This window comes from Anabrus simplex, chromosome 12 (assembly GCF_040414725.1).
Source record: "Anabrus simplex isolate iqAnaSimp1 chromosome 12, ASM4041472v1, whole genome shotgun sequence".
Classification (NCBI taxonomy): Eukaryota; Metazoa; Arthropoda; class Insecta; order Orthoptera; family Tettigoniidae; genus Anabrus; species Anabrus simplex.
Genome location: NC_090276.1, coordinates 76,062,796 through 76,082,161, shown reverse-complemented (window position 1 = coordinate 76,082,161; position 19,366 = coordinate 76,062,796). Strand labels below are relative to the sequence as shown.

The window sequence follows — 19,366 nt, the reverse complement described above, 5'->3', positions numbered from 1 at the left end:
CTCCACAGAGGAGACAACAAAAGCAAGCCCTTAAAACTAAAAGAAGAATAGATCCTACCCAGCTAATCAACAACAAAAATCACCAGAAAGCAACTGAAAAAATATAAATCACAGATAAAGTTGAAGCCTTAGTACACAACCTTAAACAAATTGCAGAGCGTGCGGCTGTGAGCTTGTATCCGGGAGATAGTAGGTTTGAATCCCACTATCGGCAGCCCTGAAGATGGTTTTCCGTGGTTTCCATTTTTACACCAGGCAAATGCTGGGGCTGTACCTTAATTAAAGCCACGGCCGCTTCCTTCCAACTCCTAGGCCTTTTCTATCCCATCGTCAACATAAGACCTATCTGTGTCGGTGCGGCGTAAAGCCCCTAGCAAAAAAAAAAAAAAAAACAAATTGCAGAAGACCTGGCTCCAATTAAACCACGTAAAAAATACCAATGGTGGAACAGTGAATGTGATGAAACAGTGGAGAAAAGACATCAGTCCCAAAAAACAGAAATATCTTATCAAAATCTAGTAAAACAGAGAAAAGAAACTACCCAAGTCTTAAGAAGAATAAAAAGACAACATAAGGACACACTGCAATTAATTGAAGAACGATTCAATAAAACTCAATCAAGGGACTACTACAAAACCTTCAGAAAGCAGCTCCAAAAATATGAACCCCCGACCATACTGATGAAGGATGAAAATGGTAAGCTGGCTCATAACAATAACGACAATGCAGAACTTCTAGCTAAATATTTCAATAAGCTTTTAAATTGTGAGGAACCTACAGAACTCCTTCATTTGGACACCAACACCCTGATAAAAACACCACCAGAGAACATCAATCCCCCCACAATAAAGGAAGTCTACCAAGCTCTGAATAGATTAAAAAACTACAAAGCGCCAGGAGAAGATCAGACCTTTGCGGAAATCTGGAAATATGCAGGCAGATCAGCAAAAGTTGCCCTCCATCAACTTGTCTCTATCTGGATTAAAGAAGAACTACCAGAACACTGGACAACAGCCCTCATTCACCCACTGCACAAAAAGGGAGACAAAACCGACCCTAATAACTACAGGGGAATCTCGCTCCTAGACATAACATACAAAATATTTTCAATAATCATCCTTAATAGGATAAGTTTACAACTTGAGAAATAACTGGGAGAATATCAAGGTGGTTTCAGACCCTGGAGGAGCTGTCCTGATCAGATCAGGAGTCTTAAGTTGATAATGGACTATAACAGAAGAAACACATATGGCGATAATATTTGTAGATTTCAAGAAAGCTTAAGATTGCATCCATAGAGAATCTCTGCTCAAATTTTTAAGACACCTTGGACTACACCCCAAATTAATAAACATGATAAAATTGACTCTCACCAACACCAAATCAAAAGTGAGGTTTAGGGGTGGAACATCAGACATTTGAAATTAAAACTGGACTACAGCCGGGAGATGGGCTCTCACCACTATTATTTAATTGTGCTCTAGAAATGCTAATGAGGGAATGGTTTGGGAAATGTCCTCCCAAAATAAACATTGGCCGAAAAATCAAAACAAATTGCCTGGGTTTTGCTGACGATTTAGCATTACTAGCAGTGGACATAAAAGAAGCGAAAACCCAAATATCAGAACTTCAAAACATTGCAAATAAAATTGGCCTCAAAATATCATTTCAAAAAAACAGAAATTATGCCCCAAAAACCAACACAACTAAAAGAAGTTACCATAAATGGTAATAAAATCAAAATAGTAACTCAATTTCAATATCTTGGAGAAGTAATAACACATAACCTAAATGAAAAAATCTAAATCCAAACTAGAACAAATAGATTAGCTAAAGCACAGAAATTAACATGGGATATCTACGAAAAGAAATGTATCAATAAATACAAAAATAAAACACTACAACACAGAAAACCAGAAGCTACATATGCAGCAGAAACACTTTTTTACCTGAATAAACAATCAGACTGACAGACTTCAGAAAATTGAAAGGAGGATTGGAAGAACCTGCATCAACAATAAATACCAGTGGCGGTTAATACCTAACAAAGTTGTGTACAAAGAGCGAGAACCCATTACAGATACTATGCGTAAGAGGAGACTGGGATTCTTTGGACATATCATGAGGATGCAGGATTCGAGATTTCTGAAACAACTAGTACAACACAATCTCGTCTCAAAAAATATCACAACAGGATGTAAATAGATCAGAGAAGTAAGAGAGGATCTGAAGGAAATAGGCCTTACAACAGAAAACACCACAGATAAGATAAAATTGAATACAAAACTCAAGAATACAAACCTCCGCTTTACCCTTACACAAAACAAACCAACAACACGCATATTTTCAACTGAGGAAAGGGCACGAAGATCGGAGCGTCTGAAGAAGTACTGGGAGGACCGCAAAACCCGAACAATCCCTTCAAAGAGACCTGAACGACGGACTGACTTAAGTGATCCTATGTGGTCATAAAAGAAGTGTAAAACATTAGTATTATTTCTTAACAGTATTCTTATTCCCACTGCACATTGGGACAGATTACAAATCTAGTAGGACAAAAATTGTTCATGAATATACTGTAAAAAGTGTTAAACAATTTGTATATATAGGTTATTGGGATTCCTTATTATATATATATATTGTAACCATAAAAGCTTAATTTGACGACTAGCTCTACATAAGACTCAGCCCAGGTGGTGACCGGTCACTATCTGAATGGTTACAGGTGAGAGGGAAGCAAATAAGTATAATGGAGCAATAACTGTTTAAAAAAAAAAGTTTATTCATGAAAGAAAATCAGGTTTCAACATCACCTCAGCTCTTCAGTTGTGATGGATACCTCTCCCTGGGGTGGAATTGACTCTGATGCATTGTGGGTCAGAAAGTCTACTTATGGTGCCACCATCTTCCGAGCTGGTCTTGAACCTCTGGAAGGACCTGAGTGTCTCGAAGTCCAGATGGTCGAGGAGCAACTGTAGTTTTAGTGGTAATGTGGCATTGGACAGGAAGTAGACCCTAAGTAACGGGCCTGCACAGAGTAGATAATGGTTAGTAGTGGTCTGCACATTTGACTTCACGGTGAGATCCACTAATAAACACAGTTATTGCTGATGAACTGAACTCAAAATTACATCTGTAAGGTCACAACCACGGAAATAAATAAGTCACTTTATCAAACTTAAAGATGAAAATTTCGGTGGAATCGTGACGTAGGAAATACAACATTCCACATAATTCAAGTCCGAATTAGAAACAAATGAAATCAAAGAATTTATTCTGGGAGGAATTTACTCCCGCTCTCGATAAATGAAGAAACACTGTCTTTTCTAGAACCGTCCTGGGTTCGATACGAGAAATATTAACTATATCAGTTTATTTAACCACAGTCTTAAGGCTGGAAATAAATCTTAAGTTCAGTGGCATTGTTAATTTCAACTACCTGTGTCAGTAGCTTGTAAAAAAAACCGTATAGTATCACTGTCACTAAATTCAATCACCTGTACTGAATTACGTCTTACTATCGGCACAGGTTTATCAATAACTATTCTCATTTTGGTTCCGTATTGAAGTTGACGTATGTCTCAAGTATTATTACAATATTATAAGTCCACCTGTTCAATACAATACAATATGATCCACTATTTCATATGGTCAAATATTTTTTTATACATAATACATAAAAGTCAAAGGTACATGTTTCACCCTCCTTACAGGCATCATCAGCCTATATCAATCTTAAAATAATACATATACTTATAAATTATAGGTTAAAATGTTGAAAAATGATTTCGTAAAACATTATACAATAACATCTAAAGCAACGATAATGTACCAAAGTATGTTAAAAGAGAGTGAATTAACAGTTTTGAAGATTAAAACGTGATTAAACATGAAATTTTGAGAGTTTAAAACTAAAATGGATCCATATTTTTATAATATCATTAAGACTGTGATGGCCTTGAGTATAAACACAATCATCAAAGGGGAATGTTTCTTCAATTCCCAAGTTGAATCCAAGGTGGTAAAATCACTATCAGTTATTTAAAACGGAAGTGTGAATGTAATAAACAAGTTAAAATGTATATGTTTGGGATATCTGAAAGTCGAGAAGAAAATGGAACTTCTGTAGAGGCGTTGCTTACGATAAAACGTATGTCGAATGGATCTAAAAGATAGTCAAGTTGATGTTGAAAATGTTTCAACGGAATTATAACATCAACTTGACTATCTTTTAGATCCATTCGACTACCACATAATTTCCGAACTCCGCTAGCTTTGACATACGTTTTATCGTAAACAACGCCTCTACAGAAGTTCCATTTTCTTCTCGACTTTCAGATATCCCAAACATATACATTTTAACTTGTTTATTACATTCACACTTCCGTTTTAAATAACTGATAGTGATTTTACCACCTTGGATTCAACTTGGGAATTGAAGAAACATCCCCCTTTGATGATTGTGTTTATACTCAAGGCCATCACAGTCTTAATGTTATTATAAAAATATGGATCCATTTTAGTTTTAAACTCTCAAAATTTCATGTTTAATCACATTTTAATCTTCAAAACTGTTAATTCACTCTCTTTTAACATACTTTGGTACATTATCGTTGTTTTAGATGTTATTGTATAATGTTTTACGAAATCATTTTTCAACATTTTAACCTATAATTTATAAGTATATGTATTATTTTAAGATTGATATAGGCTGATGATGCCCGTAAGGAGGGTGAAACATGTACCTTTGACTTTTATGTATTATGTATAAAAAAATATTTGACCATATGAAATAGTGGATCATATTGTATTGTATTGAACAGGTGGACTTATAATATTGTAATAATACTTGAGACATACGTCAACTTCAATACGGAACCAAAATGAGAATAGTTATTGATAAACCTGTGCCGATAGTAAGACGTAATTCAGTACAGGTGATTGAATTTAGTGACAGTGATACTATACGGTTTTTTTTACAAGCTACTGACACAGGTAGTTGAAATTAACAATGCCACTGAACTTAAGATTTATTTCCAGCCTTAAGACTGTGGTTAAATAAACTGATATAGTTAATATTTCTCGTATCGAACCCAGGACGGTTCTAGAAAAGACAGTGTTTCTTCATTTATCGAGAGCGGGAGTAAATTCCTCCCAGAATAAATTCTTTGATTTCATTTGTTTCTAATTCGGACTTGAATTATGTGGAATGTTGTATTTCCTACGTCACGATTCCACCGAAATTTTCATCTTTAAGTTTGATAAAGTGACTTATTTATTTCCGTGGTTGTGACCTTACAGATGTAATTTTGAGTTCAGTTCATCAGCAATAACTGTGTTTATTAGTGGATCTCACCGTGAAGTCAAATGTGCAGACCACTACTAACCATTATCTACTCTGTGCAGGCCCGTTACTTAGGGTCTACTTCCTGTCCAATGCCACATTACCACTAAAACTACAGTTGCTCCTCGACCATCTGGACTTCGAGACACTCAGGTCCTTCCAGAGGTTCAAGACCAGCTCGGAAGATGGTGGCACCATAAGTAGACTTTCTGACCCACAATGCATCAGAGTCAATTCCACCCCAGGGAGAGGTATCCATCACAACAGGTTTATCACTCGTTAGGACCAAAGACAAAATTATGTACAGTCGAAGTTTCTCGAACGACAAGGTTCTCTCACCATTAGCAGTCAATGTGAAGTTTAAATACTGTCATTCAATTTTTATCATCACTGGTAATTTAAACTTTAAATTACATTTAAGTATTTGGTAACGTAGTATCGTACTAATTCAAATTGCACTGTTCCTGTAAAGAGTTACACGCCTAAATTGTTCGCGTCTTAACTTGTACACAACTCCTATTACCACACGCAAATCACACTGTAATTTTTCTAAGTCTTGGAGATGCGTTCGTAGAATCAAAGTCCACTCATGCGCGAACTTGAACTCCCATCGGAAAGTCGAACTGGCGACAAGCATCACAGTGACAGCAGGACCAACAGCCGATCGACCGGCCTCTGTGGCACAAGGTACACTGATCTGACGAGCAAAATGCTCGCCTATTTATCCAGTGTTCCCTGGGCGTCGTGAATACCAATATCTGTCGTATCGTTAAACGGATTTCCATAAAATTTAGGGGTTATAACTATAAAAATTAGGCTCTGCAGTGATGTTGTTCATTTTTTTAATACCATTAATCTGTCGGAAAGAAATTAATGATGGAAGGAAATGGAACATTCCACCTGACGTAACACGACTCTGGAACATGTTACTCAGTCGTGACGTTTCACTTCCCCGCTACGCGCAGCTGACATGGCCGCAGGGGAACGAGTTTGGCGGGTAGCATAACTCCGCATTCATCGGGACTTTGAACGAGAACCGTGTTACGGGTATAATATATATATTTTGTCTATTTTATTTAGAACACATCTGAAAATACACGTACAAAGGAGTTCCTGTTGTTAGCTGCATCTGGATAGGATTGGTTCTTTCGGCAGATCCAGAACCTCTCTCGGTAATTTTTCTTCAAGTTTGCATGGAAATGTGTGTGTGTGTGTGTGTGTGTGTGTGTGTGTGTGTGTGTGTGTGTGTGTGTGTGTGTGTGTGTGTGTCTGTGTGTGTGTGTCTGTGTGTGGGGGGGATATCACTGGATCGGAAGACACAAGCAGCAAATGGAAGACATCCTGTTGAATACTTCTGCATGAAAATTTCCTTCCATGAGCTTTTCTGCGTCTTTGTTCCTACACTCATGTGCTTCTTCAGATTACTGTCCAATCTGTATAATACAGGATTCAATTGTCTTCGCTCCTTTTATCGATACTGTTTGGACAGGTGCAGGCGTGTACTCCCAGTCGGTTGTTTCTTGAGTGTACTTCTCAAAAGCAGTTGTGTTAATTATGGACATGATATTCTACAAAGAATTACTGAAAACCTACTAATAAGTTCCTCATTTATACCTGTTATATTCGATGATGACGAAGTGGTGTTTTGGAAATGTGCTGTATTGCCCCATCATTAGACTTGCCTAATCCACTAGCAAGCCCATTTCATTATGAAACTTGTGAAGTATTGATTGTTTTGTCAACCATCATATTTTTTTCTTGAGTATGCGTAACTTGCCATTTAATGTCTAATCTGTATGCAATACGTAGTAGGCGTTCACAAACTCTAATCCAACAGTGAAGTGAACATCATATCCTGCTTTATATGGATTTCTTTGTCATTAAATGAAACTTCTGTTGAATTTACCTCTTTCTGTAGTTCAACTGTTATTCTCTAATTTTATAGCTCTGCAAAATCTTGTAGAAGATGGTCTTGTATTTTGCGAAGGAACTATTGTCTTCATTGACCTCAGGGCGTACTGAATACATCTGAAGAGGAACAAGTTGAGACAGCAGAGAGATCAGAATCACATTCTACGGATTCTTCTGATTGTGTAATAAATTTCTTTTTATATTGACAGCCCACCAGAACCATCACATCCTTGTTTAAATGTTACACGCACAGATTCATTTCCAGAAATTGTTTGTAACAGCACATCCTCTTGCACCTGGACAAGTCTGCAGTTTTATTGTTGCAGAAGTATGTTATGTCCTCTTTTGGCGGATAGCGTATGTCCGCTTTATAATTTGGTAAGAAGTTAAAATATTTGCGTTTTTCTGTTTAAATTGCCTCCTCAATCAATCACTACTGATCTGCATTTAGGACAGTCGCCCAGGTGGCAGATTCCCTATCTGTTGTTTTCCTAGCCTTTTCTTAAATGATTGCAAAGAAATTGGAAATTTATTGAACATCTCCCTTGGTAAGTTATTCCAATCCCTAACTTCCTGTCCTATAAACAAATATTTGCCCCAATTTGTCCTCTTGAATTCCAGCTTTATCTTCATATTATGATCTTTCCTACTTTTAAAGACACCATCCAAACTTATTCGTCTACTGATGTTCTTCCACGCCATCTCTCCACTGACAGCTCGGAACATACCAATTATCATAATCTGTTAGCTTCAAATCAGTCAACAACATAAATCAGTACAACCACTCAGGTGTCTACCGCCTGAAATGTAATGACTGCGAGGCCAGCTACACAGGGCATACCGGGAGAAACTTTCAGATACGATATAACAAACACATAAATGCAGTTAAACGTAGACATTTTTCAGCCATGGGACAACATATTAATGACCAAAAACATAGATTCACAAATATTAACAATGACATGCAAATTCTGAATACCAACCCTAAGAGCCCCTTGCTCAATATATTGGAAGAATTCTACATAAACTTAGACCAATACGTCAACCCAAATTTCAACTTAAAATGAAATCACAGAAAAAAACCAACCTTCTTTTCGATACAGTCATTCCCCTTCTAAAAAATTATTATTTGAAAAGAATTAAGAAACAACAACTCACACATACAAATGAACCACTTAGACTTCCCCTACTCTAGCCCCGCTCCCTCCACAGGTGCTCCACCCATCCCTCCAAACCTCTCCTCCGCAGCCGCGAACTACAGCCCCAGAATAACACGTAACAGATCTCGACGTGCAGCCGTGCAGCGCACACAGTGCCAACACTCAATGTAAGTACTTTAACACACAACTCACTTTTCACAGCCTATCACACGCCGTTTCTTATACAAATTATTTCTACTTACAGATATCATATTCTACAACATAAAAAAAGCCCTCACGCTATCACCAGAACAAATGTACATTGGCTAACATCGATATAATTTAAACCTTACTTCAAGATGTACGGCATATCAAATGAAATTCAGTTCATAATAGGCACTATTTAACTTAATAATGGCACACGCAATTCTTCACAACATCTGTATATCAAGATAACTTCATCACCTGCATACTAGCAGTAGTCGAGGAAAATTGGAATGAATGAAAAACAATTATAAGCCTTAACTTTAGCATATATACACCGTGTACTTACCAATTTACAAGTACAATGCAGCAATAACAAACAGTACAAATTAGAACAAAAAATTGGACCCATTTTGTTTTTACCATTTCATTCATTTTTAACTGGCCTATTACATGGGGTCTAAAACTTTTTATGTATACATATTCTTAAAGATGATAAATGCTGTAAATATGTAACAATTTTACAAACACTAGTGTAAACAAGTGTAAACTTCATTTGATGTTCAATAGATTAGGCACAATGAGGTGATATGCCTCATATAACAAGTACTTTTTAAGCCAAAGAAAAAGATCCATTTACTATTTTAAGAAGCAACTTTTTAATTGGGTCAGTTGTATGAAGGTGTAATGTCTTACATGTGATCCCCAAAGGAAACTTTCACCCGATCAACACAGTAATTAGGACTTTTCCCATTTGTGAAACTCACAACCTGACTTTTATCCCCGTTTATCATCATATCATTGCCTACTGTCCATCTCACAACATTATTGAGGTCATTTTGCAGTTGCTCACAATCTTGTAACTTATTTATTACTCTGTACAGAATAACATCATCTGCGAAAAGCCTCCTCTCTGATTCCACTTCTTTACACATCATTGATATATATAAGAAAACATAAAGATCCAATAATACTGCCTTGTGGAATTCCCCTCTTAATTTTTACAGGGACAGATAAAGCTTCACCTACTCTAATTTTCTGAGTTCTATTTTGTAGAAACAGGGCCACCCGTTCAGTCACTCTTTTGTCAAATCCAGTTGCACTCATTTTTGCCAGTAGTCTCCCATCATCTACCCTATCAAATGCCTTAGACAGGTCAATCGCAATACAGCCCAATTGACCTCCTGAATTCAGGATATCTTGCTGGAATCCTACAAGTTGGGCTTCAGTGGAATAACCTTTTGTAAAGCCAAACTGCCTTCTATCAAACCAGTTATTAATTTTGCAAACATGTCTTATATAATCAGAAAGAATGCTTTCTAAAGCTTACATACAATGCATGTCAAACTGACTGGCCTGTAATTTTCAGCTTTATGTCTATCACCCTTTTCTTTATATATGGGGGCTACTATAGCAACTCTCCATTCATTTGGTAAAGTTCCTTCATGCAAACAGTAATCAAACAAGTACTTCAGATATAGTAATATATCCCAACCCCCTCATTTGAATGTTGTTTTTTGTTAGGTCATGGATTATTGAAAATGATAATGCCTCTTCATATTTGGTGTGGGAGCTGCATAAAGTGATCTAATGGCTTTCTTAATTTTTGTGACTCTTGTTGGCAACTTTTGCTTTTATTCAAGCAATTCTGCTACCTCTCTCCTACCATATTTTCTCAAAGTAACTCAAGCATTATGTACAATTTCTCGCTATCTGTAGTCACTGACAAGAGGTTTAATTTTCCTGCTTTTAGTCCTCTTAATAATCATCATCAGTGTCCCACTCCATTCGCCTGGGTGTGGTTAACAAGCCTTCTCCACTCCTTTCTGTCCTTCCACTTTTCTGCTCCATTACTTCTGCCACATCTAATCCAGCTTCTCTAATGTCCTTCCAATCTGATCCATCCACCTTCTTCTCAGTCTTCCAACTGGTATCTTTCCCTTACCTTCTGTTTCCAATTTCCTTCTTGCTACCCGTTCCTTTCCCATTCTTTTTACATGACCGAACCATCTGTCTTGGTTTCCGTATCTTCTGTACTAATGGTTCTATATTTAGCTCTTCTCTGCTTTTAATATTTTGAATTCTATCTCTTGTCTTTTTAACCGATCTTAAAAATTTCATTTCTGCTGCTTGGATCTTGCTATCTTGTCTCTTATTAGTTACCAGCGTTTCTAGTCCGTATGTTACAATTGGTATGGTATAGTCCTGTTACTGTTGTCATCAAATAGGTAATTGCTTAAGACTTCAAATAGGGAAATAGATGGACCTGACTTACCTGTCGGAAATGTATCTAGTACACTTTATAAAAAGGGTAATTTGTTTGTCTAATCAGTCATAATACTTTACAAGAAATGTCTGTTACACTTGGGAACAATTTTTCCAAAATCACACTTAAAATGCACAATATCATTCTTTAAAGACTTCCTCAGAACAGCCTAGTTCTCTTTGCACCTAATCATACAGAGGGGTAATAATGTTAGAGTTCAACGCATCAAGTAATTGCGTATGCGCGATGTGGTCACGTGCCTCCATCTGAAAAGTAAAATTACCAAGCAATCGGCAGTTTTCAGCAAATAAATTCATTAGTGCTATAAACCGTAAGCATTACTGCATAATGCATTTTAACATAACTATGATTGTGCGGTATTGCGCCGCTTTAAAAGAATCCTATCTCAATTAACAAAATGAAAATTAAAGTTAATTTTGTATATAATTCCAGTAATTGTAATCTGGAAAGATTGTAATAATTGTAATAAGTGCTTAACTGATAGAGCAAACCTGTAGCAAGATATTCCATCTTGAAACTCTACTCACAAAAATCACTCGCTGAACCTGCGTTTGACACTGTCCAGATTTTGACTGCATGTCTCTTTATTCGTATGCAATGGTCAGGGGTGTGTGAAATAACTATCCCTTTATAACATAACAGTAATACTTTCCATTTTTGATAGTGTGAAAAATTGCTTTTGTCCTGCTATCCCACTGTGCATTGCAGGTGCGGACTACAGTCATTTCCACTTACCAGTGGTAGTCTGATCTCTGTTTACTGAGTGGTCACTGCCGTCCACTGTACTGTCCGTCATGACAGAGCGCCGTGGTGCCTCCATGGGCAGCCAGTTTCGCCTTTTCTGATTCGATGCGCGATTCTAGTGGCCCACTGAAAATCCTGGTGGAACAAGGTGGCAGTAGCAGTAGGTCTATGATGTGCTGAAAGCAACATACTGTATCCCTGAGAGTTTTTATGTGGGTGTTCCGTCCATTGGTGATCAGCGTTCATTCGTCTCTGCTCTGATGCACTCCAACACGAGCGACGGCATCCTCTTGTTGCCATCCATCCTGCAGTAATGTTACATTTTGAATACCATCAGTAGTAGTTGTACATCCGATGTTTTTCTGACAGACACAGCAGATGCTCCCTATCAGACAAATATTGAACCTGATATGGGTTTAACATTGGCCTAGAGAGTATACTGTAAAAATGTCTGAAGCACCATGACTTCGTAACGTGCAAAACTATCCCCATACTTAAATACCAAGTTTAGTTGCTTTCTTGTGATGACAAAAATAATTGAACTGAAGGAATTTTTGAATTTTGTGATCCTAATTTGCAGAGTATGAAGTGTGCAGTATACGAACTTAGAGACTGAGACTCATCAGACGTGAGCAGGTCGTGAAGTTGTGTACTGTATTCCAGTTCCTTTATCTGAACACCTTTTCCTTTAAAATTTTTGTGAAGTGCTTATATTCTGGTTGCTTTTTTTTTAAACTCCATGTCTACAAGTAAAATGCTCTGCAGTGATTGAAAGTTTTACCAGATGTCAAAACTAGTTTTTCATTTGTTTCAAGTATGTTGTTCTTCGCCATACTCTGACTTAGAACTGGTCAGTCTCCTCCTGTTTATCCGATATTTGTTATCGGTAATTTCAGTAACTCTGTCCTTGTTTAACAGTCCATTCATTTGTGTAAATTTCTCGTTCTGGAAATATGGAATCTAGTCTCCTTGAAGACTTTAGACTTTGTTCTCATGTCAACTTTATTTCCATGTATTGTGCAGTTCTTTATTCATGGTTCACATTTTATTCACAGGTAGCCTTCATTGAAAACCAATCCCGCATTCAAGAATATCTTACCGAGAAAGCAGCTGCCAAGAAAGCAGCTTTTGAGCAGGTGAGTACTTATGGCTCATTTAGCCGTTAAAATAGAGGTAACGTAAAAGCTCTTCACTCTGTCGGAAACACACTTTATTATACTACAACATGTCTGAAAAAGAACGGATAAAAATACAGACGATCTTTAAATAGATAATCATATATCACTAAAATAAAAATCTCACAAGGACTCTCCAAAAAAAAAAAATCTATGAATATAGTTCCACGAAAGCAGTAAACGTAAATTACACATACCGAGCTTGATAGCTGCAGTCTCTTAAGTGCGGCCAGTATCCAGTATTCGGGAGACAGTGGGTTCGAATCCCACTGTCGGCAGCCCTGAGGATGGTTTCCCATTTTCACACCGGCAAATGCTGGGGCTGTACCTTAATTAATTCCATGGACGCTTCCTTCCCATTCCTAGGCCTTTCCTGTCCCATCATCGCCATAAGACCTATCTGTGTCGGTGCGACGTTAAGCAAATAGCAAAAAAAAAAAAAAAAAAAGTAAATTACACAACGGAAAATTAAAATAAAACTAAAATCCATTTAAAAGCTTGTTAGACTATCCTTTAACCCATTCAAGTCACAAATGGGCACACTGTTGAATGTGGAATCAGATTTAATTTGCCCGCCCGTGCTTTGAGCGTACCCGTCGCACAAAAACACGCATAAAATACTAATGCAGATAATTCACTCAAATTTCACATTCATGCCATTGAAGGTTATGACTGACCCATTCCTCATTCCTTGAGTGACTGCTGACCATGCTACAAATGTTTCATGTGAAAATTTCAAAAAGAGCGCATCTGTGTACTCTAAAGATATAGCAGTTGCAGTTGGTGGGTGGACTATGCATTTTTCGTTAGCATATCAATTGCTCGTCTACATTACTACCAAACCGGTTCTGCTGCATCATCAATACCGATGAAAATAAACTGTTATTCAACAATTCCAGTGTCACACACAAATAGACAGCATTGTTTACCAACAATTCATGCCTCTAGTTCCCTTTTGTGTATTGTTAGAAATTATATTGCAAAGGGAATCTAATATACAAAGATAAGCGAGGCACTGCGTCATTGCGAGCCAAGCTTATCATTTGATTCTCGCGCCAAAACACTTTGGGCAACTATGGCTCGTCCTATGGGTTAATAATAAAAATTATGAATCTAGTTCTATGAAAGCTGTTCACGTAAATGTAGCCTAAATTACAAAACTAAAATTAAAGAAAAACTAACCATTAATAAGATCATTGGACTAGGACAAAATAAATAAAATAAATTTATGGTATATAAAGAAATATGAACGCCGTTCACATAAACGTAAATTACCAGCTAATTAAGAAACCCTTGCATAGTTTACATAAAAAATTGAAATACGAGAGATAACAGGAATAAAACTAATAAACAATGTATCCACGACATTTGAAGGTCAGGGGCATTACGTTACGTGGCGAAAGTAGTTCAGTTCATGCTGCAGTGGAGACAAGGGGAGGATCTTTGTTTCCACAGCAATGGAAATGAGTTTTAAAAGGAAACTTAGTATGACACATAGTATGCCTACATATTTAGAACTGATACAAACCCATGCTATTATGTATAATTAATTATTCAAAATGGCAGTGTATCACTATCGCTATTTTGCAGTTTCCCCGATAATTTCCAAACACATGAATATTTTTCTATTCTTTTTTTATGATAATTAGCAAAGTTCTAGCTACATTCTGTACTAGAATCACTGAAGTCCATAGAGTATAAAAAAATGTTTTCATGAAGTTATTTTCAAGTAGTAAATTTTTTCATTAATTTTCATTTGAAAATATGGATTTTAAATGTAACCAATGAAGTTAGTTTAATAATTCTACTATATCTTTGTCTCTATAAAATATACACGCGTGAAAAATTTCATCTTAATATCTTAAAAACTTTCAGAGGTTTCAGGGAAACGGTTCTGAAGAACCAAAGTTACAAGTAACGAGCAACAAACTTACCGATCAAGGGCTTGCTTCGTATGTTATAGACAAAAAAGTTTCCACCTTTTCAGTACAAGTTTATTTATGTAAAAATTCAATCTACAGTACCGGTTTCGACCTTTTTACATACGGTCATCTTGAGCTGTACACTATTACCTTCACATAAGTCAAGTTTTATTGATTTGCCTTGCCCATTATAAAAGTCATGATGTAGAGTATGTCTTACGTTCTAATTGGGCATACTTAAAGTTAAAACTGCTGTGGGTGAATCTTTTTAGGCCTAAAAATCGTGTAGGTGAATTATTATTAAATATACAGGTACATTATCTTTTTAAAATATGTGGTACATGTTGAATGGCATGTTAAAATATACAGTTCATATTCAAATCTGTTACAATAAATAGGAACACTTTGTTAAATTGAGTTTGGCAACTTGCATTCGTCGAATTTTCTTGTTTTTCCAGTATGAATGGAGAAGGTCCGTATTTCATTCGTGAGTTGTGTTCTTATTTTAGTCCTTCTATAAATTATGCTTATTCATTAATTTGTTTGATGGACTTCTTCAATTGTTGATAACAAGTTTGATGTAAAGCCAGAGGTAGTTATGTGCAGCTATGGTCAAATATTGCCAGAAGTATTGGATCTAGTATATTTTTTGGTAAGTGTCAAATGCAGAGTGGTGGGTCTTTTCTGGTCTAAAGTTGCTAATATGTGTCTGTAAGAAACGAAAGGTAGAATTAAGAATTTATGATCTGAAAAATGGTTGTTTGTGAGTGTTTCCAGTAGAATACTTACTATTGCTGCTGTGGTTGGGATGTGCTAGCTTTGGCTCCCTGGCGTGTACTGTATCGTGTTCTTTTGGTGCTAGTGTCCGCTCCTGCAAGGGGAATGGAGGGGTGGGTGGTGAGAGTTGTTGTTGTCGTAGGAGTAGGGGTGGAGTTGGGCGTATTAATTATCTGCACAATGGCGCATGTTGAACGTTGTTTTTTGATTATTTTAAGATAATAGTTTTTTAAGGCGGGGATGGCTTTGTTGAATATGGTGTTGGTTTTTTCTGTAATTTCGTTTATATTGTAATTAGGATTGGTATATTGATCTAGTGATATGTATAGTTCTTCTGTTATATTGAGTAAGGGGCCTTTGGGGTTTATATTAAGTATTTTCATGTCATTTTCAATGTTCGTAAAATTGTGTTTATATTCGTCAAAGTGTTGGCCTATTGCGGAGAAGTGATTATGTTTTACGGCATTGACGTGTTCATTATATCTGATTGCAAAATTCCTACCGGTACGTCCTATGTAACTTATTTCACAGTTGTTGCATTTAATACGGTATATTCCTGAGTGGTGGTATCTATTAGTATTATTGATTTGTCTTGGTATTATGTAAGATATTAGTGCTATTGTGTAATGTCTTGAAAGCTATTTTTAGGTTGTGTTTTTTGAACATATTAGTTAGTGAATATATATGCGTGTTATTGAAAGTAAATAGTGCGTTGTCTTTTTTAGGTTTGTCTATTTTCGTTAATCTAGTTTTTGGTTGAGATTTGATTTTTTGAATGATAGTGTTGATCATTTCTTTCTTGTAACCATTATTTTTAGCTATCTTGTGGATTAATCGTATTTCTTCATTGAAATCAGTTTTTGATAATGGTATGTTGAAGGCTCTTTGGATCATACTGTAATACGCTGCTTTTTTTATGACTATTGGGGGTGGATGAAGTCTATTTTTGATTGCGTTCATTGTATGTGTAGGTTTCCGGTATATTTTGAATGACAAGTGGTTTTCGTGCTTGGTTATAGTCAGATCAAGGTAATTTAATTTCCGGTTGTTTTCAGTTTCTTTTGTGAATTTTATGTTCGGGTCTATTGTGTTTAATTCTTCCAGTAAGAAGTTTTCGTTAGTATGTCTATTGTTCATGACAAATATGTCGTCGACAAATCTACACCAGAAGAATATGCCGTCTGTTTTGTTAATGAAAGTGTGTTCTAGGTAATCTATGTAGATTTTAGCTAATATACCGGAAGCAGGTGATCCCACTGGAAGGCCTTGTTGTTGGTAAATTGTGTTGTGAAATTTGAAATAGTTATTGTTAGTGGCAAATTCTAGTAATCTGATGAATTCTTCAATTTGTAAGTTGCTTAATTTACTATGATTTTTGAGATTGGATTGAATAATTTCTGTGTTTTTTTTGGTAGGAATGCTAGGGTTCATATTAGTTATGTCAAATGAGGTAATGGTATGGTATTGTTCTATTTGCATTTTTGGTTTTATTGCAAAAATCTATTTAATTTTGTACAGTTTTGTTGGCTTGGAAAAAGTAATGTTTCTTAAGGAATTTTTGGATGAATTGTGAGAGTTTGTATGTTGGGCTTGCTCTGTAATTTATTATAGGTCTCATCGGTATGTTGTCTTTGTGTATTTTCAGATAAGCTTTAGCAGTTGGTAGTTAGAGGTTCATAGTCATGAGTTTCGTGGATTACGTTTCTGTAAGTAAACAAACAAAATCAGTGACAACAACCCAAACAATAACATTGCAAACAAAGCCCATATAAATAAACTTAAAAATAAAATCACACAAAACAACCTTATCATAACGAAAGCAGATAAAGGTAATACTACAGTCATCATAGATAAAGACGAATATATAACAGAAACTAAAGACTGTTTTAAAGACAATACCTTCCGAATCATACGTAAAGACCCAACCAATAGTATACAAAGAAATCTAAAAACTCTACTTAAGAACACACAATTTTTATTTACTGAAACAGAATCTACAAAACTCACGACTATGAACCCCCGACTACCAACTGCTAAAGCTTATCCGAAAATACACAAAGACAACATAGCGATGAGACCTATAATAAATTACAGAGCAAGCCCAACATACAAACTCTCACAATTCATCCAAAAGTTCCTTAAGAAACATTACTTTTCTCAAGCCAACAAAACCGTACAAAATTCAATAGATTTTTGCAATAAAACCAAGGAAATGCAAATAGAACAATACCATACCATTGCCTCATTCGACATAACTAATATGTACCCTAGCATTCCTACCAAAAAAACCATAGAAATTATTCAATCCAATCTCATAAATCATAGTAAATTAAGCAACTTACAAATTGAAGAATTCATCAGATTACTAGAATTTGCCACTAACAATAACTATTTCAAATTTCACAACACAATTTACCAACAACAAGGCCTTCCAGTGGGATCACCTGCTTCCGGTATATTAGCTAAAATCTACATAGATTACCTAGAACACACTTTCATTAACAAAACAGACGGCATATTCTTCTGGTGTAGATTTGTCGACGACATATTTGTCATGAACAATAGACATACTAACGAAAACTTCTTACTGGAAGAATTAAACACAGTAGACCCAAACATAAAATTCACAAAAGAAACTAAAAACAACCGGAAATTAAATTACCTTGATCTGACTATAACCAAGCACGAAAACCACTTGTCATTCAAAATATACGGGAAACCTACACATACAATGAACGCAATCAAAAATAGACTTCATCCACCCCAATAGTCATAAAAAAAGCAGCATATTACAGTATGATCCACAGAGCCTTCAACATACCATTATCAAAAACTGATTTCAATGAAGAATTACGATTAATCCACAAGATAGCTAAACATAATGGTTACAAGAAAGAAATGATCAACACTATCATTCAAAAAATCAAAACTCAACCAAAGCTAGATTAACCAAAATAGACTAACCTAAAAAGACTACGCACTATTTACTTTCAATAACACGCATATATATTCACTAACTAATATGTTCAAAAAACACAACCTAAAAATAGCTTTCAAGACATCACACAATAGCACTAATATCTTACATAATACCAAGACAATCAATAATACTAATAAATACCACCACTCAGGAATATACCGTATTAAATGCAACAACTGTGAAATAAGTTACATAGGACGTACCGGTAGGAATTTTGCAATCAGATATAATGAACACGTCAATGCCGTAAAACATAATCACTTCTCCACAATAGGCCAACACTTTGACGAATATAAACACAATTTTACGAACATTGAAAATGACATGAAAATACTTAATATAAACCCCAAAGGCCCCTTACTCAATATAACAGAAGAACTATACATATCACTAGATCAATATACCAATCCTAATTACAATATAAACGAAATTACAGAAAAAACCAACACAATATTCAACAAAGCCATCCCCGCCTTAAAAAACTATTATCTTAAAATAATCAACAAACAATGTTCAACATGCGCCATTGCGCAGACAATTAATACGCCCAACTCCACCTCTACTCCTACGACAACAACTCTCCCCACCCACCCCTCCATTCCCCTTGCAGGAGCGGACACTAGCACCAAAAGAACACGATACAGTACACGCCAGGGAGCCAAAGCTAGCACATCCCAACCACAGCAGCAATAGTAAGTATTCTACTGGAAACACACTCACAAACAACCATTTTTCAGATCATAAATTCTTAATTCTACCTTTCGTTTCTTACAGACACATATTAGCAACTTTAGACCAGAAAAGACCCACCACTCTGCATTTGACACTTACCAAAAAATATACTAGATCCAATACTTCTGGCAATATTTGACCATAGCTGCAC

The 19,366-nt window shown here is 36.0% G+C and overlaps 1 protein-coding gene across 4 annotated transcripts in view; it reads left to right on the top strand.

Moving 5' to 3' along the window:
• LOC136884534 (uncharacterized) overlaps positions 1–19,366 on the top strand; it is a 124,253-nt gene that overhangs the window by 30,808 nt on the left and 74,079 nt on the right. For all 4 annotated transcript variants that reach the window (XM_067156780.2, XM_067156776.2, XM_067156777.2 and 1 more), the window contains exon 4: positions 12,685–12,765. In XM_067156780.2, coding sequence (XP_067012881.2) covers positions 12,685–12,765 — 81 coding nt within the window. The remainder of the gene's footprint in view (positions 1–12,684; positions 12,766–19,366) is intronic.